At 46.4% G+C, this 26351-nt stretch overlaps 1 protein-coding gene across 1 annotated transcript; it reads left to right on the forward strand.

The window, feature by feature from the left end:
* Positions 1 to 3776: 3776 nt before the first annotated feature.
* LOC148481356 (protein huluwa-like) lies at positions 3777 to 26351 on the forward strand. The gene is made up of 3 exons (XM_088453603.1): positions 3777 to 4816; positions 23435 to 23630; positions 23781 to 26351. The coding sequence occupies exons 1-3, from the start codon at positions 4187 to 4189 to the stop codon at positions 23951 to 23953; spliced, it is 999 nt and encodes a 332-aa protein (XP_088309729.1). The 5' UTR covers positions 3777 to 4186; the 3' UTR covers positions 23954 to 26351.

Raw genomic sequence — 26351 nt, forward strand, 5'->3', positions numbered from 1 at the left:
CGCTGTTCAGCTGTGCAAGGCAGCCACTTGGTCTTCAATTCAGACGTTTTTGAGGTTTTATGCGTTTGACACCTTTGCCTCTCAGGATGCATCCTTTGGGCACAGGATTCTCTTTTCTGCACAGGAGCATCCCCGCCCTTAGTTGAACTGCTTTGGGACATCCCCAAGGTCAACCCTGTGGACCCCCTATGGACCCTGAAGTAGAAAACAAGAGATATGGTAAGAACTTACCTTTGTTATCTCTGTTTCTACAAAGTCCATAGGGTCCACAGGGCGCCCGCCCTGACGCACCTGGCTTTAAATGGGCTGTGTGGCTGGTCACTGGTTTTTCCGTCTCCCATTTCTGTGAGTATGGTTTCTTGTGTGTTCCAGTCTTCCTTCTCTCTGTTTAGTCTCCTCCTCCGGCCTTGGCTGCTTACCAACTGAGGTGCCTGTGGCTCGGGGGCGGGGTATAGAGGAGGACGGACCTAAATGTATCCTGGGAGCAGTGAAAGCTTTAACTGCGTGGTGCCCATGGATCCAGATCCAGCTATACCCCAAGGTCAACCCTGTGGACCCTATGGACTTCGTAGAAACAGAGATAACAAAGGTAAGTTCTTACCATATCTCTTGTTATAGCAATGTGAGATTACTTTGGAAGGACTGAAGACTGATTTCTGCATGGTAGTTGCCACCAATAGTACAGCACATTTAATATATCAGATGTCACCAATGCTTTGTGCCCCCATTGTATCCTTCACCCCGGCGATTTGTATCAGAGGGAACAGACTGTGTACATACAATCAGCTGCAGGTATAGAGAGGGCAAAATGCCCTACAGACCTATAAACTGCCCTGACTCCGCCCCCTGAGAGGCACCCCGACCCAGGACAATCACGCTCCGCAGCACTTACCTAAATGTGGAGCTCTGCTCCTGCAAGAAGCTCCTCCTACTTTAATGATAACTCTCTCTTCATGCTGAGGTACAGGGAATGCAAAGTCCAAAAGAGCAAGACTCAGATATAAACTACCCCAGCCCCCACCTGCAGGCCTATGTACAGTATATACTGTATACAAAGGGATAGTATGGTAAGCCTATGTATATACTGTATATAAAGGGATAGTATGGTAAGCCTATGTATATATACTGTATATAAAGGGATAGTATGGTAAGCCTATGTATATACTGTATATAAAGGGATAGCATGGTAAGCCTATGTATATACTGTATATAAAGGGATAGTATGGTAAGCCTATGTATATACTGTATGTAAGGGATAGTATGGTAAGCCTATGTATATACTGTATGTAAGGGATAGTATGGTAAGCCTATGTATATACTGTATGTAAGGGATAGTATGGTAAGCCTATGTATATACTGTATGTAAGGGATAGTATGGTAAGCCTATGTATATACTGTATATAAAGGGATAGTATGGTAAGCCTATGTATATATACTGTATATAAAGGGATAGTATGGTAAGCCTATGTATATACTGTATATAAAGGGATAGCATGGTAAGCCTATGTATATACTGTATATAAAGGGATAGTATGGTAAGCCTATGTATATACTGTATGTAAGGGATAGTATGGTAAGCCTATGTATATACTGTATGTAAGGGATAGTATGGTAAGCCTATGTATATACTGTATGTAAGGGATAGTATGGTAAGCCTATGTATATACTGTATGTAAGGGATAGTATGGTAAGCCTATGTATATACTGTATATAAAGGGATAGTATGGTAAGCCTATGTATATATACTGTATATAAAGGGATAGTATGGTAAGCCTATGTATATACTGTATATAAAGGGATAGTATGGTAAGCCTATGTATATACTGTATGTAAGGGATAGTATGGTAAGCCTATGTATATATACTGTATGTAAGGGATAGTATGGTAAGCCTATGTATATATACTGTATGTAAGGGATAGTATGGTAAGCCTATGTATATACTGTATGTAAGGGATAGTATGGTAAGCCTATGTATATACTGTATGTAAGGGATAGTATGGTAAGCCTATGTATATACTGTATGTAAGGGATAGTATGGTAAGCCTATGTATATACTGTATATAAAGGGATAGTATGGTAAGCCTATGTATATATACTGTATATAAAGGGATAGTATGGTAAGCCTATGTATATACTGTATATAAAGGGATAGCATGGTAAGCCTATGTATATACTGTATATAAAGGGATAGTATGGTAAGCCTATGTATATACTGTATGTAAGGGATAGTATGGTAAGCCTATGTATATACTGTATGTAAGGGATAGTATGGTAAGCCTATGTATATACTGTATGTAAGGGATAGTATGGTAAGCCTATGTATATACTGTATGTAAGGGATAGTATGGTAAGCCTATGTATATACTGTATATAAAGGGATAGTATGGTAAGCCTATGTATATATACTGAATATAAAGGGATAGTATGGTAAGCCTATGTATATACTGTATATAAAGGGATAGTATGGTAAGCCTATGTATATACTGTATGTAAGGGATAGTATGGTAAGCCTATGTATATATACTGTATGTAAGGGATAGTATGGTAAGCCTATGTATATATACTGTATGTAAGGGATAGTATGGTAAGCCTATGTATATACTGTATGTAAGGGATAGTATGGTAAGCCTATGTATATACTGTATGTAAGGGCTAGTATGGTAAGCCTATGTATATACTGTATGTAAGGGATAGTATGGTAAGCCTATGTATATACTGTATGTAAGGGATAGTATGGTAAGCCTATGTATATACTGTATATAAAGGGATAGCATGGTAAGCCTATGTATATACTGTATGTAAGGGATAGTATGGTAAGCCTATGTATATACTGTATGTAAGGGATAGTATGGTAAGCCTATGTATATACTGTATATAAAGGGATAGCATGGTAAGCCTATGTATATACTGTATATAAAGGGATAGTATGGTAAGCCTATGTATATACTGTATGTAAGGGATAGTATGGTAAGCCTATGTATATACTGTATATAAAGGGATAGTATGGTAAGCCTATGTATATACTGTATGTAAGGGATAGTATGGTAAGCCTATGTATATACTGTATGTAAGGGATAGTATGGTAAGCCTATGTATATACTGTATATAAAGGGATAGTATGGTAAGCCTATGTATATACTGTATGTAAGGGATAGTATGGTAAGCCTATGTATATACTGTATGTAAGGGATAGTATGGTAAGCCTATGTATATACTGTATGTAAGGGATAGTATGGTAAGCCTATGTATATACTGTATATAAAGGGATAGTATGGTAAGCCTATGTATATACTGTATGTAAGGGATAGTATGGTAAGCCTATGTATATACTGTATGTAAGGGATAGTATGGTAAGCCTATGTATATACTGTATGTAAGGGATAGTATGGTAAGCCTATAGTTATATGGTAAAAGTTTACTTCCGAGTATACATAAATTAGGTCTCAACTTTTACCTATATATAGTTTAATACAGTGGATCTCAAACTCGGTCCTCAGGACCCCACACAGTTCATGTTTTCCAGGTTACCCAGCAGGTGCACAGGGGTATTCATTACTCACTGACACATTTTTAAAAATCCACAGATGGAGCTCATTTATCTCCCTTGTGATTCTGTGAGGAGACCTGGAAAACATGCACTGTTTGGGGTTCTGAGGACAGAGTTTGAGAACCTGTGGTTTAATACATGCACAGAATTACATCTCTCCCATAAGAAGTTTATTGTCCACTAACCAACTGGACCAATGAACCTGAGACAAGTGAGTGAGGTCCAGATTCTGGGGTGGGAGCCAGTAACTGTGCACCTTGGCAGGACCGTGCTGCACTGCAGGGGGGCAGATGTAAGATGTGCAGGGAGATTAGATTTGGGAGGGGGGTGTCCTCACTCCTCTATATTGCAGTGTAAGAATAAAGCTGTTCAGCATCTGTGGGCTACATGCAATAGCAGCAGGTATTTACCCTGCATGCACACATACTATATGACATATATAATAACATGGGGTTTGACATATTGATTTATTTGCTTTACTCCCACCTAAGAATCAGCCCCATATCTCAATGTAGACGAATCATGACCCAGTTCCCCAATCCCGATTACTTTTTCCAAGTATTGCGGCTGACTCTCCCCTTCCAGTCTCCCCTCCCCCTTATTCCTATTCCAAATAGCCTGGTGTGCTTGCAAATACAATGGTGTCTGTGACGTCCAACCTCACTCCCTTCCCTGGGGGGACCCCATTCCCCCGTGTCGCTCCATCAGCAGAGGAGAAGTTGATTCTCCAGCCCTCTCTTATGCTCCTGGTTTTTATCCTCATCCCATGTGTAGTCCTGCTCTTCTTCCTCAATTGCTTCCTGCTGTTCCACCGTTTGCCAGCACTCCCCCTGCAGAAGAGGAGTCAGCGCCGAGGGGTGGTCAGGGGACACAAACACAGTACTAGGAATGATAAATCTGCCCATAGCAGGTTACAGCCCAGCTGTCCACTCCCAATGTGTCATGGCCACTGTGACAGTATCAACCAAGGCTTGGAGGCCACGCAGGCCATGGGAGAAAGCACTCGGATGTCTCGGGATAGACTCCGGTCCAGGGAATGGGTCCACAAACTGGATGAGACCCCAGAACGCCCGTATTCGTTGCGTCCACCCCGACTGCTGATTATGCCTTGCTGCTCACCCAGATCCTGCGGCATGTCCCAGGAGAGGGAGATGACCTGGAATGAGATGGAAGATGATGGAGGAGGAATGAGGTCATACAGTGAGCAAGAGACGGAGCACAACGCAGCTCCACCCAACACTCCAGCAGCTGCAACAAATGCTCCAGGGGTGAGTGCTCTGCCTTTAAATGGTGATCATGATGTTTAGAGTCATAAACTAGTCCATCACCAATGTCAATATAAATCAAACCCCCCTGTTATCTATGTACTAGTAAGTAATGGTCAATGGCTAATCATTACCAGTAGTCAGGTCATGTTGGGGGTGTAGTGTCCTATGTCTGTATACGGTGTAATAGATGTGTATTATGGTCATGTTGAGGGTGTAGTGTCCTATGTCTGTATACAGTGTAATAGATGTGTATTATGGTCATGTACAGTGGTCAGGTCATGTTGGGGATGTAGTGTCCTATGTCTGTATACAGTGTAATAGATGTGTATTATGGTCATGTACAGTGGTCAGGTCATGTTGGGGGTGTAGTATCCTATGTCTGTATACAGTGTAATAGATGTGTATTATGGTCATGTACAGTGTCAGGTCATGTTGGGGTGTAGTGCCCTATGTCTGTATACAGTGTAATAGATGTGTATTATGGTCATGTACAGTGTCAGGTCATGTTGGGGTGTAGTGCCCTATGTCTGTATACAGTGTAATAGATGTGTATTATGGTCATGTACAGTGGTCAGGCCATGTTGGGGGTGTAGTGTCCTATGTCTGTATACAGTGTAATAGATGTGTATTATGGTCATGTACAGTGGTCAGGACATATTGGGGGTGTAGTGTCCTATGTCTGTATACAGTGTAATAGATGTATTATGGTCATGTACAGTGGTCAGGACATATTGGGGGTGTAGTGTCCTATGTCTGTATACAGTGTAATAGATGTATTATGGTCATGTACAGTGGTCAGGCCATGTTGGGGGTGTAGTATCCTATGTCTGTATACAGTGTAATAGATGTATTATGGTCACGTACAGTGGTCAGGCCATGTTGGGGGTGTAGTATCCTATGTCTGTATACAGTGTAATAGATGTATTATGGTCATGTACAGTGGTCAGGTCATGTTGGGGATGTAGTATCCTATGTCTGTATACAGTGTAATAGATGTATTATGGTCATGTACAGTGGTCAGGTCATGTTGGGGATGTAGTATCCTATGTCTGTATACAGTGTAATAGATGTGTATTATGATCATGTACAGTGGTCAGGTCATGTTGGGGGTGTAGTGTCATATGTCTGTATACAGTGTAATAGATGTGTATTATGGTCATGTACTGTGGTCAGGTCATGTTGGGGGTGTAGTGTCCTATGTCTGTATACAGTGTAATAGATGTGTATTATGATCATGTACAGTGGTCAGGTCATGTTGGGGATGTAGTGTCCTATGTCTGTATACAGTGTTTATTGCAGCTTTCCTGAGACGGAGACATGTTTTGTCTGGGGAATGAGAATTTATTTGGGGATGTTCTATCTCTTGATAAGCAGATTTGGATGCTGACAGGTGGACTTGATGGCAACAAAGCTGAATGCCAGGCTGCCCCACCTCTACTGTAACAGCTTTCCTGAAACTAAGGGATTGCTAGAAGCACCAGAGCAGGAAAAAGGAACTGCATGGGGTGTGACAGGTGCTGGAATGAAGACTATAATTTGCACTGTGGTGAACCTTCTCGCACGGCGCATGTTTGCTATTATTGTGCATTTCCCGCACTTATTATCTAGGTCACAGGTTCTCAAACTCGGTCCTCAGGACCCCAAACGGTGCATGTTTTCCATGTCTCCAAACTGAAGTAAGTGAAATAATTAGCTCCACCTGTGGACCTTTTAAAATGTGTCAGTGAGTAATGATTACACCTGTGCACCTGCTGGGTGACCTGCAAAACATGACCTGTGTGGGGTCCTGAGGACCGAGTTTGAGAACCACTGGTCTAGGTGAATTATTTAACCCACGTTGAGATGCCAGCTAAGCCATGGGTGACGCATTAGTCTGACATTGTAGGAACAAAGCACAATGTCCTCCTAGTTTTGGCTGGTAGGCACAGAAGAACAGTTTGCATAGACTTCACCATCTTATAGACAAAGCTTCGTCACCCTGTAAATAGTCTGTTAGGAACTGTAACCCTGCATCAGCACTGTCCAGTAGATGCCCCTTTCTGCCCTGTATCTATTACCATCTGATGATCACATGGTGGGGGTAGTAGCTTCAGATGGGCATTCCATTACCCCACACACTCATCTGGGATTAAGTGACTAATTACCAGGGCTGCCTGTGGACCTCCCCTGGTCCTCAGCTTGCTTGCAGGCCTCCTGTTGTGTTCTGCTCCATCACATAGGTCAGTCAGCAAATGTTAGCTTGGGCGACTAGTACACAGCACTGACCCGTGAGAAATGCCCAATCCTTAAAAGGAACTCAGGAGTTAATAAATCAAAGGGTATGGGGGTTAGTCACAGGTCTTCTGCTGACCATTATAGGGTCACGTGTCACATGTCGTCCACTGACCAGGATAGGGGTTGGTGTTACATGTTCTCTACTGACCAGTATGGAGATTAGTCACATGTCTTCTGCTGACTAGTATAGGAGTTGGTGTCACATGTCCATTGCTGACCAGTATAAGGGTGCATCAAAAGTTCTCTGCATAGAGGTGACCTACCCCTGTACTGGTCAGCTAAGTACATGTGACTACCCCCTACACTGGACAGCAGAGGACATGTGAGGAATCAGTATAATGATCAGCAGTGGACACATGACCTACCTTTACACTGGTTAGCAGAGGACATGTCCTCAGTGTAGGGGTGGGTCACATGTCTTCTACTGACCAGTATAGGGTTTGGCGTCACATGTCCTCTGCTGACCAATATAGAGGTTAGTCACATGTCCTCCCCTGACCAGTATAGGGTTTAGCATCACATGTCCTCTGCTGATGAGTATAGGGATTGGTATCTCATGTCCACTGCTGACCAGTATAGGGGTTGGTGTCACATGTTCTCTAACAGGTATAGAGCTTCCTCTCGTGTCCTCCACTGACCAGTATAAAGGTGCCTCTCATGTCCTCCGCTGTCCAGTGTAGTAGTGCCTCACATGTCCTCTGCTGACCATTGTAGGGGTGGGTCACATGTCCTTCACTGACCAGTATAAAGGTGCCTCACATGTCCTCTGCTGACCATTGTAGGGTTTGGCGTCACATGTCCCCTGTTGACCAGTATAGGGGTTGGGGTCCCATGTCTCTTTCTGACCAGTAGAGGGGTGACCCACACCTATACTGGTCAGCAGAGTACATGTGAGACACTCCTATCCTGGTCAACGGAGAACATGTGACCCACCCCTATACTGGTCAGGAGAGGACATGTCCTCTGCTGACCAGTATAGAGATTGTAGTCACATGTTCTCCATTGTCCAGTGTAGGGGTTGTGGTCACATCCTCCAATGTCCAGTGTAGGGGTTGGGGTCACATCCTCTGCTGTCCAGTGTAGGGGTTGGGGACACATCCTCCGCTGTCCAGTGTAGGGGTTGGGGTCACAGTCTGTTACAGGTGAGCAGGCTGAGCTCCTAGCTGCACTCCTTACTGTAGGTCACAGGCAAAGTAAATAGGACTTATATTGCTTATTCCACCTGTTACCATTCTGCTGATTGATGAGGTCAGTTCAGTTGTTGATAAACAACTCTGAGTATGTGCAGAATTTGTGGCCAGTTATAGCGCATGGCTAGGTGGGGGTATGGTCAGTGGAATGGCAGCTGCTCGATCTCTAGTTGGGAGGGACAGTTGTTTATAAAAATGTGCATCATGCACTGGGCAAATGACGGCCCAGATTTCAGCTCTTCAGGAAGAAAAGATCTAACGTACTATTTATTTAAAATAAATGTTAACTTTTCAAGAAACACGGCAAATTTTTATGAATTTTCTAGACATAACCATCTGGAGATTACAATAATAGAACAAGTATTGCAATTGAGTTTGTTAAATAGTCTTCCACATGGGAAGGCTGGGTGGGTAAGTGAGCACCAGCGAGGGCCAGCAGATCTTACCGCTGTCGCCAGAGGAAAAAGAAAGAAGCCTTATTGCCTGTGAATACGCCTTTCCTACCAGTTGTAGCGTTTTTTACAGCTCACCCCCTCCCTACTGGAAACTTACGTCATAGACCTGCCAGGAATGGGTATGTAATGGCGGCTGTCGGGGTGCCTCCTGTCACATTACGGACAGGGGCATCCCGATGGTTGGAATCCTGACGGGGGTCGGGTAAGTATAATTACCCTCCCTTCTTATAGCCTAACCGTAACCCTCCCCACCATGCACCCTATCCGTAACCCTGCCCCTTCGTGCCAAACACTAACCCTCCCCCCTTAGTGCCTAAACCTAATATCCCCCCCCAAACCTAACGCTAACCCCACTAACTGACCTAAACTAGGGGTAGGCAAGTGGTGCCGTTGCCCATGATCCAGGGTGTAGGGGGGCAGCATTTTGTCATGTTACCACCCTGGGTTTGGTTAGGAATTTGGATTTTTTGTTCTGTAGGCAATGGACAGTCAGTTCCAGCGTGGTAGGGCATAAAGCCGCCTGCCAGCCAATCACTGGGGATATAAATAAATCCCCTATTGTATAGTAGAAATCAGACTTACTATGGAGCGTGGGCACTGGCTGCTACAGTACTCCTGCGTCATTCATTAAACCAAGAATGGCATAGTATCTGTACAGAGACTGTGCATAGGCGCCCGTGACCACCTTAAGCCAGATGCCACCCTAAATCCTTCAGAGTAGACCAGCCTGGGGGGGGGGTGATTCATGCCTGCTGCCCCTCAGCCCAACCCACCCCTGCTCCAGAATGTATGCTTCAGCAGGATGTGATGCAGTGGGACCCCTGGATTACACCACTGACGGTACACAATAATAACAGTGGGCAATGGCCATTAGTACATACATGGTCAATCCCAATCCAACACACGCATTGCTAAGTGGTTTCCGGAAGACTAAACCAATATCCTGATACCCCCCACTAGTCACACCCCTGCTCCAGCAAGACCTGTGTTTCCAACATGTGCCGGTGCTGTCCGCATCGTCAGGTACCTCAATCAAAACCTGGGGGTTAATTTACTAACGTTTCCAAAAAGGAAGAGTTGGAGGTGTTTTCTATAGCAACCAATCAGATGCTGGCTATCATTTCTCTACTGCATTCTAGCAAATAGTAGCATTCATTTTATTGGTTGGAATAGGCAACACTGCCAGGTTTAATTTTTAGGCTTATTAAAGCTACCATCTACTCCATGGACAAGGCAACAGTAGGCTGTTTCCTGCTAGACCAGCGCCTGCCAAAGAGAACAGGAATCTGGTGTAGGATAGGAACGTCTGTTATACTCGTCTGATACCCGATCGGCATCGCAAAAGGCTCATAATCCCAAATTTCCATTCCTTGCAAATTTCAGTTTTAAGTAGAGATGAGTGGGTTCAGTTTCCTGGAAACACAACCCTCCCGAACTTAACTAAACCGAGGAGATCCTAACCACTGCTCGGATCTCCATTAGAATCGCGTCATTTGGCTCCGCCCCCTCATGAGTGACCTGCGAATCGCGGCATGTTGTCGCTAGAAGGAGGGGCCTAATGACATGGTGCCGGCCTGCCAAGTCCCATCCTTATCAGGTCTACAACCCGAAGCTGCTGCAACGTAAGTGTCTATGTAATGTATGTGTGACATATAGTAGGTGTGTGTGTGTGTAACAGGGCCAGCTCTAGGGGTGTTCGACCAGTGCGGTCGCACAAGGGCGCCACCCCTAGGGGGCGACACCCTTCCCCAGCATCCCGATTTCAGCGGGACAGTACTGTCCCGCTGCTCCATCCGCGGGCCGAAGAGGCCCGCGGGTGGTCTAATTGGGAGGTTGGGGACCCCCACCGCCACAGCTGTGCAGCGGTGCTGGACCCCCCGGAGTGTGAATGGATGCCGCGCGCATGCGCGGCATCCATTCACTGACGGAAGAGGGCTCGGGGAAGCCCAGCCAGTGACGGATTGCTGGGCTTTACCCCCAGCCTGACGTTATTTGGAGGCGTGCCATGCGGGGTGTGCATCGGCCACGTTTTGTGTTTTGGATCTGGATTGGTTTTGCCAAAGCCACCCTTCCGTGTTTTGGGTTCTGGGTTTTGTGTTTTGGATCTGTATTTTTTTGCAAAAAAGCATAAAAACAGCTAAAATCACAGAATTTGTAGGTTTTTCTGCTCCTATGCTATTATTAACCTCAATAACCTTAATTTCCACTCATTTCCAGTCTATTCTGAACACCTCACACCTCACAATAGTGTTTTTATGTCCAAAAGGTTGCACCGAGGTAGCTGGATGACTATGCTAAGTGACACGAGTGGGCGGCACAAACACGTGACCCATCTAGGCGTGAAACTGCAGTGGCAGACAGGATGGCAGTTTGAAAAACTAGGCCCCAAACTGTACATAATGCAAAGAAAAAAAAGAGGTGCAAGATGGAATTGTCCTTGGGCCCTCCCACCCACCCTTATGTTGTATAAACAGGACATGCACACTTTAACAAACCAATCATTTCAGTGCCAGGGTCTGCCACACAACTGTGGCTGAAATGATTGGTTCGTTTGGGCCCCCACAAAACAAGCTGGCAATTAATGTGTCCCTGCACAAACTGGCTCTACGGAGGCAAGATGTCATCCTCATCCTCCTCATCCACCGATTCCTCACCCTCTTCAGTGTGTACATCCTCATCCTCACAAAGTATTAACTCGTCCCCACTTGAATCCACCACCACAGGTCCCTCTGTACCTTCTGGAGGCTGGTCTCCCTGGAAGAGCTGATAATTCATTTTGATGAACATCATCTTCTCCACATTCTGTGGAAGCAACCTCCTACGCCTTTCGCTGACAAGGTTCCCGGCTGCACTAAACACTCTTTCGGAGTACACACTGGAGGGGGGGCAACTCAGGTAAAATAGAGCCAGTTTGTACAGGGGCCTCCAAATTGCCTCTTTTTCCTGCCAGTACAGGTATGGACTGTCTGACATGCCTACTTGGATGCTGTCACCGATGTAATCCTCCACCATTCTGTCAATGGTGACAGTATCATATGCAGTGACAGTAGACATGTCAGAAATTGTTGCCAGGTCCTTCAGTCCGGACCAGATGTCCAAACTTGGTCCTGCCTGCCCTGCATCACCGCCAGCGGGTTGCTTAGGATACCTAAGTTTTTTCCTGGCAGCCCCAGTTGCGGGAGAAAATGAAGAAGGAGCCGTTGACGTGTCATGTTCCGCTTCAGCTGACAGTGTGTTCACCAGCAGGTCTTTGCACCTCCGCAGGCTTGTGTCGGCCGGAAAGAGAGACACCACATAGGCTTTAAACCTAGGATCGAGCACGGTGGCCAAAATGTAGTGGTCTGATTTCAACAGATTGACCACCCTGGAATCCTGGCAAAGCGAATGAAGGGCTTCATCCACAAGTCCCACATGCCGAGCGGAATCGCTCCATCTTAGCTCCTCCTTCACTTTCTCCAGCTGCTTCTGCAAAAGCCTGATGAGGGGAATGACCTGACTCAAGCTGGCAGTGTCTGAACTGACTTCACATGTGGCAAGTTCGAAGGGCTGGAGAACCTTGCACAACACAGAAATCATTCTCCACTGCGCTTGAGTCAGGTGCATACCCCCTCCTTTGCCTATGTCATAGGTGGATGTATAGGCTTGTATGGCCTTTTGCTGCTCCTCCATCCTCTGAAGCATATAGAGGGTTGAGTTCCACCGCGTCACAACCTCTTGCTTCAGGTGATGGCGGGGCAGGTTCAAGAGTGTTTGCTGGCGCTCCAGTCTTCGGCACGCAGTCGCTGAATGGCGAAAGTGGCCAGAAATTTTTCGGGCCACCCAAAGCGTCTCCTGCACGCCCCTGTCGCTTTTCAGAAAATTCTGCACCACCAAGTTTATTGTGTGAGCAAAACATGGGACGTGCTGGAATTTGCCCAGATGTAATGCCCGCACAATATTGGTGGCGTTGTCAGATATCACAAATCCCCAGGAGAGTCTAAGTGGGGTAAGCCACTGGGCGATGATTTCCCTCAGTTTCTCTAAGAGGTTGTCGGCGGTGTGCCTCTTACTGAAACCGGTGATACACAGCGTAGCCTGCCTTGTAACGAGCTGGCGTTTCTGAGATGCTGCTACTGGTGACGCTGCTGCTGTTGCTGCGTAAGGTGATACATCTACCCAGTGGGCTGTCACAGTCATATAGTCCTTAGTCTGCCCTGTTCCACTTCTCCACATGTCCGTGGTTAAGTGGACATTGTGTACAACGGCATTTTTCAGGACACTGAGGACACTTTTTCTGACGTTTCTGTACAGTCTCGGTATCGCCTGCCTAGTGAAGTGGAATCTAGACGGGATTTGGAACCGGGGACACACTATCTCCATCAATTGTCTAAATCCCACTGCACTAATGGCGGATACCGGACGCACGTCTAACACCAACATAGCAGTCAAGGCCTCAGTTATACGTTTTGCTTCAGGATGACTGCTGTCGTACTTCATCCTCCTCGCTAAGGACTGTTGGAGGGTCAATTGTTTAGTAAAAGTAGTGGTGTTCCTACTTCCTCTCTGGGATGATGAACGACTCCCAGCAGCAGCAACAGCAGCAGCGGCAGCAGTAGGCGTAGCAATGCAGGATCCTCCGGAGGAATCCCGGATAGGAGAGTCAGTCATGCCAGTGACATGGCCTGCAGGACTACTTTCGATCCTGACTAAGGAGGAAATTGACGAGGAGGGAGTTGACGGTGTGGTTTGCAGGCGCTTGGATACAACGGGATTTAGGTGTCCCTGGACTGCTTACGGTCTTAGCCAAAGTTTCTGAACTTGACAGTAACTTTTTATGAACGCGCTGCAGGTGCCGTAAAAGGGAGGATGTTCCTAGGTGGTTGACGTCCCTACCCCTACTTATTTCACCTTTACATATGGTACATATGGCAAGACAGTTGTTGTCTGGATTTGGATAGAAATATTGCCAGAGCAAAGAGGTGGAATGTTTGGTCTTCTGCCCAGGCATGACCGTGATGGGCTTTTTCATCCCACGGACAACAACTGTCTCCCCCGGAGCCTTATTTAAACAAACCACATCACCATCAGAATCCTCCTCGCCAACTTCCTCCTCAGCGCCAGCTACACCAGTATCCTCATCCTGTTGTACTTCAACAGTGACATCTTCAATTTGCATATCAGCAAGTGGACTGTGGGTGCTCCTTTCAGCACTTGCAGGGGGCGTGCAAATGGTGGAAAGAGCCACCTCTTCCCGTCCAGTGCTGGGAAGGTCAGGCATCGCAACCACCACCACACTTGGACTCTCCTTGGGGATTTGTGATATCTTCTTAGAAAGCACAGTTCTTCGCTGTGCTTTTGCCAGCTTAACTCTTTTGATTCTTTTAGTGGGAGGAGGGCTTCCATCGTCATGTGAAGCTGAACCACTAGTCATGAACATACTAGGGATCGACCTTAGCCGTTCCTTGCCACTCCGTGTCGTAAATGGCATATTGGCAAGTTTACGTTTCTCTTCAGCTGATTTAAATGTCTTTTTCAAGGTCATTTTCCTGAACTTTGCCATTTGGGATTGTATGTGCCCTCTACTATGACATTGGGCATCGGCCTTGGCAGACGACGTTGATGGCATGTTATCGTCTATGTCAGGACTAGTGGCAGCAGCTTCAGCACTAGGAGGAAGTGGTTCTTGATCTTTCTCTATTTTATTTTTATCGGAGAAAGTTTGGTCCTCCATTTATGTTATATCGATTTGATATATACGTGCGGCTAAACACAGAAAATAATTTTTTTTTTGGTTTGGACTGGAGTGTACTTTGGGGTTTACAGCACCCTTTAACGGTCAAGCCAGACGGCCCTTTACTTATGACACAGGCGCACGCTTGGCACTACTTTGTTGATGCACGTGCGGCTACTGCGCACACAATTCACAAACACAGAAAATATATTATTTTTTTAGCACTTGGGGGGAGCACCCCTGATGGACAGAGCACCCCCTGGACAACACTACAGCACCCCATTAGGACTGGGACACTGCACAGGACTTTGGAGTGGACACAGCCCCTATGGAGAACTGACTGCACAACACAGTCCAGCCAGCCCCTATGGACTTTGAAGTAGTGGACACAGCCCCTATTAACTACAGCAGCACAGCACAACACAGCCAGCCCCTATGGACTTTGAAGTAGTGGACAACAGCAGCACAGCGCAGCACAACACTACTCTGCACTACACTACACTACACTACACTACACAGCCCTAACTCCCACCCTCCCTCTTCACTGTCCACAGCCGAGTGAGAAAATGGCACCGACGCGGGTACCTTATATAGGATCCAAAACCCGCGAGACTCGGAAGGCGGGATGATGACGTTTTGCCTCGATTTCAGATCCGAGTCAGGCGGGAAAAGTCGAGCCTGACTCGGATCGGGGGGGTTCGGATTTCAGAAATCCGAACCCGCTCACCCCTAATAAATATATATATATATATATATATATATAAATTATAATATACAGTGTACATGTGTAAGTATATTGTGTGTATGTATATATATTTATTTACACATGCACACTAAATAATAATATATATATTATATACAGTATGCATGTATAAATATATAATTATTATTGTGTGTGTGTGTAAACCCCCCTGTAAAAATGCTGCATTTGCCCCTGACAGGACCGCGGGAGGGGAGGATGGTAGGCTAGCTAGTGACAGTTAGTCAGTACCAGATTGAGGTCCACATAGGCCTGGAGCTGAAATGTAAAAAGGGCCTATTGTGAGCACTGCATGTATTACATTAGGGCCATTCTTTGACTTTCCCAGGACCTAGGAGAGTCGTCAGATAGCCCTAATGTAATATATTACCCCTAGATCTCGGGAATTACCATGATGAAATACATTCCCAGTCACAAGGATGTCACCTACATAGAGCTGCTCTCCCCCAACATACACTTCCCCGGGGGAAAAAAAAAACTTACAGAAAATGTTTTTGTTTCTTTAATTACATTTTCCTGCCTCCTAATGGCACTCCATTTCTCTGAAGCTTTTGCTCTATCCAGCACCAGCCTTGGTTAAAAAAAAACAGAGGGGGGTTTCACAAAAGCAATGTTAAAAAAATGTAAATATACACATAAATTGAATATATAACATGACTGCAATAGTTATGTTGACTGCAAAACTTCGTATAATAGCTGTCTAATATACAGTATTAATCTCTAAACACCTTATAGAGAAGGTAAATGAGTTCTGTAGTTAGGATATTTTACATTAGTAATTGCCATTTATCTCTTCTATATACAGATCCGGTTTACCTTGATGCTTTGATGTTTATAATATATTTCAATAGGTAACCTATATTTTATACAAACATTAGTAATGTTTTTTGAATTATTTTTTTCATTTTACAATATTCTATGTGTCTGTGTGTGCCCCTCTGTGTTCTGTATTATTCCCCATCTGTTATTTGTTATATGTACTCCCTATCACCGCCTGTATTTTCCTTTCTGAGCTCTTCATTCCCTTAATGTGTTCCACATCCCCATCTGTATATTCTGTATTGTGTACGTAATCCCCTAGTATGTTCCTTATTGTGCCCCAGCCCCATCTATACATTTGTTAGTGACTCTTTACCACCCATATGTAATATATTGTGCCCCAGTGTCTGTATTTTCCCTGCTGTGCTGTTTACCCCCCCCCCCCTCCTCCTTCTCTATCTATACAGAGGTCCCACAGCTCTCCAGTAGGGTAACTTACCTTAGGCTGTTTTTGTTTTCTCTCCTCATTGAAAGGGCTCGTCCACAGGGCCGTTGAGAGCGCTGCCGGGCCCCGGTAAATTGTACCCACTCCCCCCCCCCCCCCCCTCTTGATGCCCCTGCTCGTCCGATAGGCAGCAGCAGTGTGGAGACCTCATCATAGCAGAGATGAGGTCAGGTGTTGGGGAGCCGGGACCTATGAGCCTCTTCAGCCAATCGACTGGATTACACAGCGCTAATTGTGACGCAAAATCAATTCCAGTATCTGGGGCACCGGAGGAGACACATGTCCATTAGTTCCACCCCTTAAGTGACGTCACTCAACGTGCCAGAGCGAGGGACGCACTGAGGCTGTGATAGTACGCGGCGCAAGGAGGGCCTCTGAAGCTTTCTACTGCGCCGGCATCTGAGATTAGCGAAGTACGGAGAGGTTCTCATGGGGGGGGCCCAAGGGGATGGAATAGGCGCAGTCTCAAATGGCCGCTGGTTGTTGACGGGGAATTTTGTTGTCTCCCTGCGGATCTTTGTGGTGTGGGCCTATTTTCATTGGAGGGCCTGGAGCTGAAGCTCCATCCACCCCATTGTTAATCCGGCAGTTAGTCTGTTAGTGACAGGAGTAGGACAGGTTTAGTGACCGTCGTTGATATAGTAATTTTTTTTTTTTGTGTGATAAAACTGATGCTGTCTCCGTGATATAGAACAGTCAGTAACGGTAAGTAGGTCAAGGACCATCACTTATTCTACAGATGTGTCCGGCTACATCTTTACTCCCTGCACGCCATACAGGCTTCTAAGTCGCGGCATGAGAATAGCACGGCCTGGCGCAGTAAGGCGCTGTGAGACTTGACATCTACGGCATGCAATACAGAGCTTCACCACTGGGTGGCCAGTGATTCACTACAGTCACGGCATCTAAAATAAAATTTAAAAAAATACTACATTGCTAAAGAAAAAAAAACCTCTTTAATAAAAGAAAAGTTTCAGGCTGAAAAACCTACAATTGCGAACATACCATGAACCACACACAGTGGCAAGGAAAGGCTCAGGTTTTATTTCTGAGTGGTGGTTCTGCAATTGCTGTCAGTCAGGCATCTGCTTCTGACTCACATGACAACGCAAGAGCATCTCACAAAAAATGTAAAACCGGAATATCAGTGGTGAAAAAAAAAAATAAGGCAGTAGAACAAACTGTGTTGTTCAGAAACTTCACAAATCCCTGAGGAGAATCTAAGGGGAAAATTTACTAAAGTGAGAGTTTTTAGAAGAGATGTTGCCCATAGCAACCAATCAGATTCTACCTAACATTTAACTAGCACCTTCTAGAAGATAATAGCTAGAATCTGATTGGTTGCTATGGGCAACATCTCTTCTAAAACTCACTTCTAAAAACTCTCACTTTAGTAAATTTACCCCTAAGTGTGTCTGTGCGTGCTATGTGTGAGCCTGACCTTTCTGTACTCATAGAGAAGCCTCCTTCCTCCAGTTCTGCATGCCAATGTGGGCATGAGCAGCACAAGTCAAGAAGTTGCTGACCTAGAAAGTGAGGATGCTATGGTAGAAGTGCAACAAGATATTTGTGTAGCTGATGCAGGCGCTAATGAAGATGTTGTTTGTGTAAGTGAGGCACCAGTGGAAGCAGTTCTTGCCCATGATAAGAAGGCCATTATCATGCCTGCGCAGAAGACCAAAAAAATCCACCTCTTACATGTGGAATTACTTTTACCCAAATATGGACAACAATTGTTTTACCATCTGTAGCGTTTGTAAAGCCACAGTAAGTAGAGGTAGGGACTTTAACCATCTAGACACCTCCTCCCTGTTATGCATTAAAAGATTTTGGCAAAATCAGAAATTTATGCTAAAAAAGTAACAGTCAGCTAGTTTCCTTTTCTCTGCTAGATCCAAGCACCTGCCATCTCCACCACCGACACTTTCATCAACAATATCCTCAATCATGATCGGAAGTAGTCCTGCATCCAATTTGATAAGGCTAACTCAGTCCTCCCCTATCCAGGATTCCTCCGAGGAATCCTTAAGTGCTAGGCCTGCTGCTGCTGCTGGGGGTGGAACTTTATCCCAGAAGGGGACCAGGAAAACTACTACTGTTAAAGAACGTATGACCGCTGTCACCCAGTTGCACAGCAGATCACTGACACCATAACAGTTATGCTAGTATTAGACTTGCGTTCAATATCCACCATTAATGCAGTGAGTTTGACTGTTAATAGAGTCCCTGCTACCAAATTCCATCTAGATTCCACTTCACTAGAAAAGCAATTCCCAACTTGTACATGAACGTTAAAAAAAACTTTAATTAGTGGCCTCCAAAATGCTGTTGTACCCACTGTCCACTTAACCACAGATATATGGACAAACAGAACAGGGCAAACTAAAGATTACATGTCTGTGACAGCCCACTGGGTGGGTGTATTGCCTTCAGCAGCACGAGCAGCAGCATCTACCAAACGGCAGCTCATATAGAGGCAGGCTACTCTGTGTATCACCGGCCTCACTAAGAGGCATACCGGTGTCAACCTCTAAGAAAAACTCATGGAAGTCATTGCAAAATGGCTTACCCCGCTTGAACTCTCCTCGGGATTTGGGATTTCTGACAACGCCACAAATATTGTGAGAACATTACAGCTGGGTGATTTCGAATATGTCATGTTTTGCTCACGCAATCAATTTTGGTAGTGCAGAATTTTTTTAAAAAATTACAGGGCCGTGCAGGAGGGGAAGCGGTCAGGAAGCCGACGGACGAAATCCCGACCGCCGGCTTCCTGTCTGTCTAAACCGGCAAGGTACTAATGACAGGCGTCGAAATACCTATGCCGGGAGCCCGACACCCGAAGGCAAGAAGGCAGCCGCAGGGGAGGTTAGGGTTAGGCACCCCTGGGGGGAGGTTAGGGTTAGGCAGCCGGCGGTAAACATACTGATTCCGTGCAGGAGATGCTGTCTGTGGCCCAAAAGTTTTTTTACAGTCTTTGGTAGAAACCACACTATCCACACAGAAGAGCCACACGGGCACGTCCTTCCACAATGGAGGACGGAGCTGAAGAAGCATGGACAAGGAGCGTGTGCGCAGTAGCTCATCTAGCTGGCTAGGTCGAAGGTTGATTTGGCGCAGCTCTGGCAAGTACAGGCTCCCCTGCGGTTATGGTCCCCTCTTGGCGGCATCTTTGGACAGAAGGGAGGAGCAGAGTCACTCTGACTCTAGTAGACACGCATTCCTACTCATGTAACGGGCACGCAATGTCCCGCACAGTCCTGTAACAATCTTTGAAGGAGCAATTTTTGTTTCTTCGACACATGTAAATCCTAGTTGACTAAAATCTTAGTCACCATGGCAACCAGAATTTGTCGAGCCCTGTCTTAGTCCCTTCAAAAAGCCCTGCTGTATCCATCAAGACCTCTACCCAGGGCCATAGCTGGGCAATAATCTACCCTGCACCAGCCCCACCTCCCAAACATATGACATTATGACATCCCAACAAAGGGTCCAAGAAGGAGCCAAGTGACTGGAGCATCCTAAGCGTGCCCTGGGTGGCTCTCAGGGCTGTAGGGTGCTAACCAAAGCACCCTACAAGCCAAATGCTGGTGCCGCAGGGGACCGACTAGGCCCTCTATGGGGGCAGTGTTGTGTTTTTATGCATCTGACAAGTCGCCCTCCGACTAGCAGCATTGCAGTCTTCTTCTACGTCTCTTCCCTGTCCAGACTTGCACTTCCTAATGGATGGGCGCAGAGAGGGGGGGAGAGGGCACTGATTACTGGGCCTGGGATTGTTGGAATGGCCAAGGTCAGCTGCCTGGGAGCGCCATCTTGGTACTCTCCATCTCCATGGTGACAGGTGCTCCTGGGCCCTTTTGCGAGACTTAGTGGTGAAACCTACACTGTCTGTGCACCATCACCCTCACCTGATGCTGCATGCCAGCTGCCACCAGCACAGAGATGTTTCCCAGGGAGAACAGTCACCTTCTACCCACAGAAGTGAGGCTGGGCTGCTGGGGTTTGTGTCATTGGGACCTGGGCCTCTCATAGGCAGCAGCCATTGGGGGGATATCTGCTGAGGGGAACATTATTGCCGGTGAGTGCACAGTATTTATATAGCCTATTGGGCGGATGGTCACAACTGGTTTCAGACGAAATGTGAAAGTGAATGTTACAGTAGGCCACACACAGAGAGCCCTTTACCAGGATTCTGCATTTACTGATATGAACAAGGTGACGGGTATCAGCGGTAGGCAGAATAGTGGTACTGCAAGGGTTATTAGCAGTATTTAGGTCTCACCTCAGAAGCTACAGTAAATACTGTGGAACTCTACACCGTAAAGATGGTGCCAGCTGCACATGAGAAGTAGCTCAGCGATGACTTAATCAGGTCAGAGGTTGCGCTTCCCGTTGACTGAGTCCTAGTACCCATCATATATAGTAGAGAGGAGATGGTGTCGGAATGCATGAAGTGATGTCTGATAGCAATGTGCCATCCATAGAGCTTTGTGCAGTAGGACAAGTCTATTGCACCTCTATAGTCACACTCTGTTGATTGTTTCATCCTGTTCCAGAAAACCCAATTCACATAGTCTCCTTTACGTATAAGGCTTCCTTGGCTTATAAGTGCCATATACTCTGCCTCAGTGGTGTACTTCCTGCTTGCCCAGCTGACTGCTGAACCTACCAGTACTAACAGATATCCAGTGTAGGAGTGATGGTCATCTGCTTCCTAGTCGGTATCACAGAAGGATTTCAGCTTAGAATTTCCATGCTTTGAAAACCAGGGCCAAAGAGAGCTGGCCTGGGTCCCATTACTGTTGACGGGTGTGGCCATTCCGTCTTAGAAAAATTAAAAAACCCTATTTGCAGCACCACGAGATGGTGCTGCACCATGGGCAGAGGGGTGCTGTGAGCCCCTCAGCCCAAGCAAATCCAAGGGGGCATGATCAGTGTGATTACTCCCTGCCCCCCACCACACAGGCAGATGAGAGGAGACTGCTGCTCAGTCTCCCTGGTCTTCCACTGCACCATGTGTTGAGCTGATAGCAGGTAAAAGGGAGGGGGGGTTTGGACCAGGGCCCCTCCAACAAGCTCGGAACTGTGTAATTAGTGCCCGCTCCACCCCCCTCTTGGCGCCCCTGTTGAAAACTGTAATTTCAAGGAATTTGAGCCATTTATATACTTCAGGAGTATTTTAACTGCAGTCTGGCAAACTGACTCACTCGGCCTATGGCATGCATAATGTCATAATGTCAGATCGATTTCCAGTGCTTGCATACAACAGTGCTATTATAAGGATTTTTTTTCATATACTCTATTTCTTCCTCGCTTATTGGTGACATGGCTTTTGTTAATTTTGTGCCTTTGTCAATGAGAGTATTTACTGGCTTTGCATTTGACATTGCATACTTTTAAGTACTGCATCAATTTATCCTTGTTGATCAACTGTGACAGTTCCTTTTAGTCAAGTTTTGCAAGTTTCTTAAGCCTAACAGGTGATGTGCAGGTCCTACTGTAAGGGGGTATATTTACTAAGAAACGTGTCTGTCTGAATTTGAAACACACTGTGTATGGCAGGGACACAAGTGCGTTTTTCCCAATCAAACACACTCAAATTTACCAAGAATTATGTTTGACTGAATCGTGCTTTCCGATGGTGTATGGAATTGTGTTTTGCATGTGTGTGAGTTCAGTTGTATTTGGACTGAAATGAACAGACCTGCCTGTGAGCAGGACAGGAGGTGAGAGGGTGCCTGGAGAGCAGGACGGGAGAAGGTGAGAGGGTGCCTGGAGAGCAGGACGGGAGAAGGCGAGAGGGTGCCTGGAGAGCAGGACAGGAGAAGGTGAGAGGATGCCTGGAGAGCAGGACAGGAGAAGGCGAGAGGGTGCCTGGAGAGCAGGACAGGAGAAGGCGAGAGGGTGCCTGGAGAGCAGGTCAGGAGAAGGCGAGAGGGTGCCTGGAGAGCAGGACAGGAGAAGGCGAGAGGGTGCCTGGAGAGCAGGTCAGGATAAGGTGAGAGGGTACCTGGAGAGCAGGACGGGAGAAGGCGAGAGGGTGCCTGGAGAGCAGGACGGGAGAAGGCGAGAGGGTGCCTGGAGAGCAGGACGGGAGAAGGCGAGAGGGTGCCTGTGAGCAGGACGGGAGAAGGCGAGAGGGTGCCTGGAGAGCAGGAATGGACAAGGTGAGAGGAAGTCTGAACAGCAGAACAGTGGAGGGCTGAAGTGCGTATGGAGTAAGTTGAGGCTATTTCGTCTATGGATAAAAGTTGAGTATGCTTCAGAAGATGGCTGACTAGTTACTGTTATCTAATGGACATCTGCAGTCTTAGAAGAAATTACATTAGTGACTGTGTAATTTTCTTCAGGAGAGTAGAGCAGTAGAGGGTGAGACGGGAGTCTAGATAACAAAACAGGAGAGGGTTAGAGTGATTCTGCAGGACAGGATAACTGGTTGAGGGTGGGTTCATAGAACATGACAGGAGAGAGTGATTATGGAGAATTGCATAGAGGAGGGTGAGAGGAGGTCTGGAGGACAGGACAGGGCAGGGTGAGCGGGTTCTGCAGAACAGGACAGCAGAGAATGAAAGTGAGTCTAGAGAACTGGGTGAGTGTGAGATGGGAGAGTGTAAGTCTGGAGAACAGCATAGGGGGGATGAGAGGGGGGCTAGAGAACAGGATTGGGGAGGGTGAGTGGGTTCTGGGGGACAGGAGAGGGTGATGGCGGGTGTAGAGAACAAGACAATAAATTGTGAGAGGGAGTCTGGAGAGCAGGACAGGGTAAGGTGAGAGAGATCTAGAGAGGACAGGAAAAGGTGAAGGTGCACCTGGACAGGAAATTGACAGTAGTTTGGACTACCAGGACAGAAGCAGTGAATTAGGGAAAGCGGCCATATGAATTATGAACCATCTCTATATCAAGCATTTGCATGACCCACTCTATCATTACCAGTGCTACCTCTATTGACCCACTTTTTTTGCAGACAACCACTCCAAAGGTGAAGTTCTGCCCCAAAACCAGTACGCAGAGGAAACCACTTGGGAGAGCTGTGCCCTTTACCCCTTTGGGCTCTATACTGTCTGACCATGCCAGTAGCATCCCTCAGCAGACCAGGTCCACTTCCGCCATCAGCAATTTCCTTGGGCCAGGACTGGACAGTGACTTTGGGGTCAGTGCAGGTCAGTACATAGATTACAGCAATAAGAAGATAAGTTGGAGCAGATGGAGGTGTTGGCAGGAGCTATGATGGCTCATGTAGAGTCTGATGATGAGATGTAGTGACCATTGCTGTCATGGTTTGTAACTTGGCCTGTATCTCCTCCCTGCAGGTATCTCTCTGCACATCCTTTCCTCGGACAGCGACTCCTGCTCCCTGTCCTGGGCCTCTGGTATGGAATGGGATTACTATGACCCCTGTTATATGAGGAAGAACCGACTCCGCAGGGAGAACAGGCAGAACCACAATCGCCCAGTCATCTGCAGCAGGCAGTACTGGGTATAACTGGAAGTACTGTATCCTGAGAACTCGCATATAGTCCATCAACACTCAAAGATCTGCTTCTCACCCCCCTTCATCTGTCCTACCCAAACTGCACTGTCCTCACCTCCCGAACTGTCCTCCCAGTAACTGCTTCCATAGATTTATCCTGATGCTCTCCTCATGCTCCCATACTCTGTACTTGTTGGCTTATCCAAACAATGAATATAGGATCCTCACTTATGCTCTAATACTGTGACCTCAATCATATGGGGCCTATGTATATATGCACGTAATACTGACCCATGCCCCCATATTATTTTCTCACTTAGTAGCACTGCCCTTTCTTAGCTATGAATATATGCATGGAATACTGACCCATGCCCCCATATAATTTTTTCACTTGGTAGCACTGCCCTTTGTTACCTATGAATATTTGCACTGAATACTGACCCATGCCCCCATATTCTTTTCTCACTTAGTAGCACCGCCCTTTCTTACCTATGAATATATGCATGGAATACTGACTCATGCCCCCATATTCTTTTCTCACTTAGGCGCACTACCAATTTCCCCCTCCTCTATCTTGCCTACAAACACAGGGAATCCTTCCCTCGCCCTTTTATATTGCCCTAGAGATGCACATACTGTATTAGCCTCATTGTCCAACATAAATGAGTGCAGCATTAATTTGCCTTCCACTAACCCAAAACCATAGTGCACAGTACTGAGTCACACACTATAAACCTAGTGCTCACCTACTGATAGACCCACTGACTTCCTTCACCCCCATTGTACCCACCCCCCAATTCTGTTATCAGCTGTAACCTGCCATGTCCCCTCACAACCCCCATTGTACCCACCCCCCAATTCTGTTGTCAGCTGTAACCTGCCATGTGTCCTCACAACCCCCATTGTACCCACCCCCCAATTCTGTTATCAGCTGTAACCTGCCATGTGTCCTCACAACCCCCATTGTACCCACCCCCCAATTCTGTTATCAGCTGTAACCTGCCATGTGTCCTCACAACCCCCATTGTACCCACCCCCCAATTCTGTTATCAGCTGTAACCTGCAGTGTCCCCTCACAACCCCCATTGTACCCACCCCCCAATTCTGTTATCAGCTGTAACCTGCCGTGTCCCCTCACAACCCCCATTGTACCCACCCCCCAATTCTGTTATCAGCTGTAACCTGCCATGTGTCCTCACAACCCCCATTGTACCCACCCCCCAATTCTGTTATCAGCTGTAACCTGCCATGTCCCCTCACAACCCCCATTGTACCCACCCCCCAATTCTGTTATCAGCTGTAACCTGCCATGTGTCCTCACAACCCCCATTGTACCCACCCCCCAATTCTGTTATCAGCTGTAACCTGCAGTGTCCCCTCACAACCCCCATTGTACCCACCCCCCAATTCTGTTATCAGCTGTAACCTGCCGTGTCCCCTCACAACCCCCATTGTACCCACCCCCCAATTCTGTTATCAGCTGTAACCTGCCATGTGTCCTCACAACCCCCATTGTACCCACCCCCCAATTCTGTTATCAGCTGTAACCTGCCATGTCCCCTCACAACCCCCATTGTACCCACCCCCCAATTCTGTTATCAGCTGTAACCTGCCGTGTGTCCTCACAACCCCCATTGTACCCACCCCCCAATTCTGTTATCAGCTGTAACCTGCAGTGTCCCCTCACAACCCCCATTGTACCCACCCCCCAATTCTGTTATCAGCTGTAACCTGCCGTGTCCCCTCACAACCCCCATTGTACCCACCCCCCAATTCTGTTATCAGCTGTAACCTGCCATGTGTCCTCACAACCCCCATTGTACCCACCCCCCAATTCTGTTATCAGCTGTAACCTGCCATGTGTCCTCACCCCCCAGCTGCAGTATATTTGCTCTTCTGATGAGTGCAGGCATTTTTTTAATACATGTTTTATTACTTCTATACAAAACATTTTTATTTTGTGGATCATTTGTATATTTGAATCCACTTTTTAAGCTGTGAGAACAAATCACAAATGACTTTACCAACCACCTGGACATGAAGATGTTGATTCTCAAACTTTCTCTACAAAGAAGTAGCTAATTTTTGTTTAGGATTTTTTTCCCAGCAATTCAGAGGTTATTCCAGGAGGTTCTGGACAATTAATGCTCCTTAAAGAGAATAACAGTGTAATATTGCCTGTATGTACAGTTTGCTCTTTTTTTCTATGTTTTATGTGTGTATGTGTATATTTATGTTCTATTTTACACGTTCTATGTAAGCACTCTGATTATCCAGCATAGACACGGCAACCTGGGACTTGGCTGAAGTGCTACATTATTACTAGCTCGGGATCCAGACGCAAAGAAATAAAAATAATCTATATATATATGTTTTTTTAATATGCTGTCAAAGAATAAATCTATTTTAA

The sequence above is a fragment of the Taudactylus pleione genome, unplaced genomic scaffold (genome assembly GCF_031769625.1).
Source record: "Taudactylus pleione unplaced genomic scaffold, aTauple2 ptg000584l, whole genome shotgun sequence".
Taxonomy (NCBI): Eukaryota; Metazoa; Chordata; class Amphibia; order Anura; family Myobatrachidae; genus Taudactylus; species Taudactylus pleione.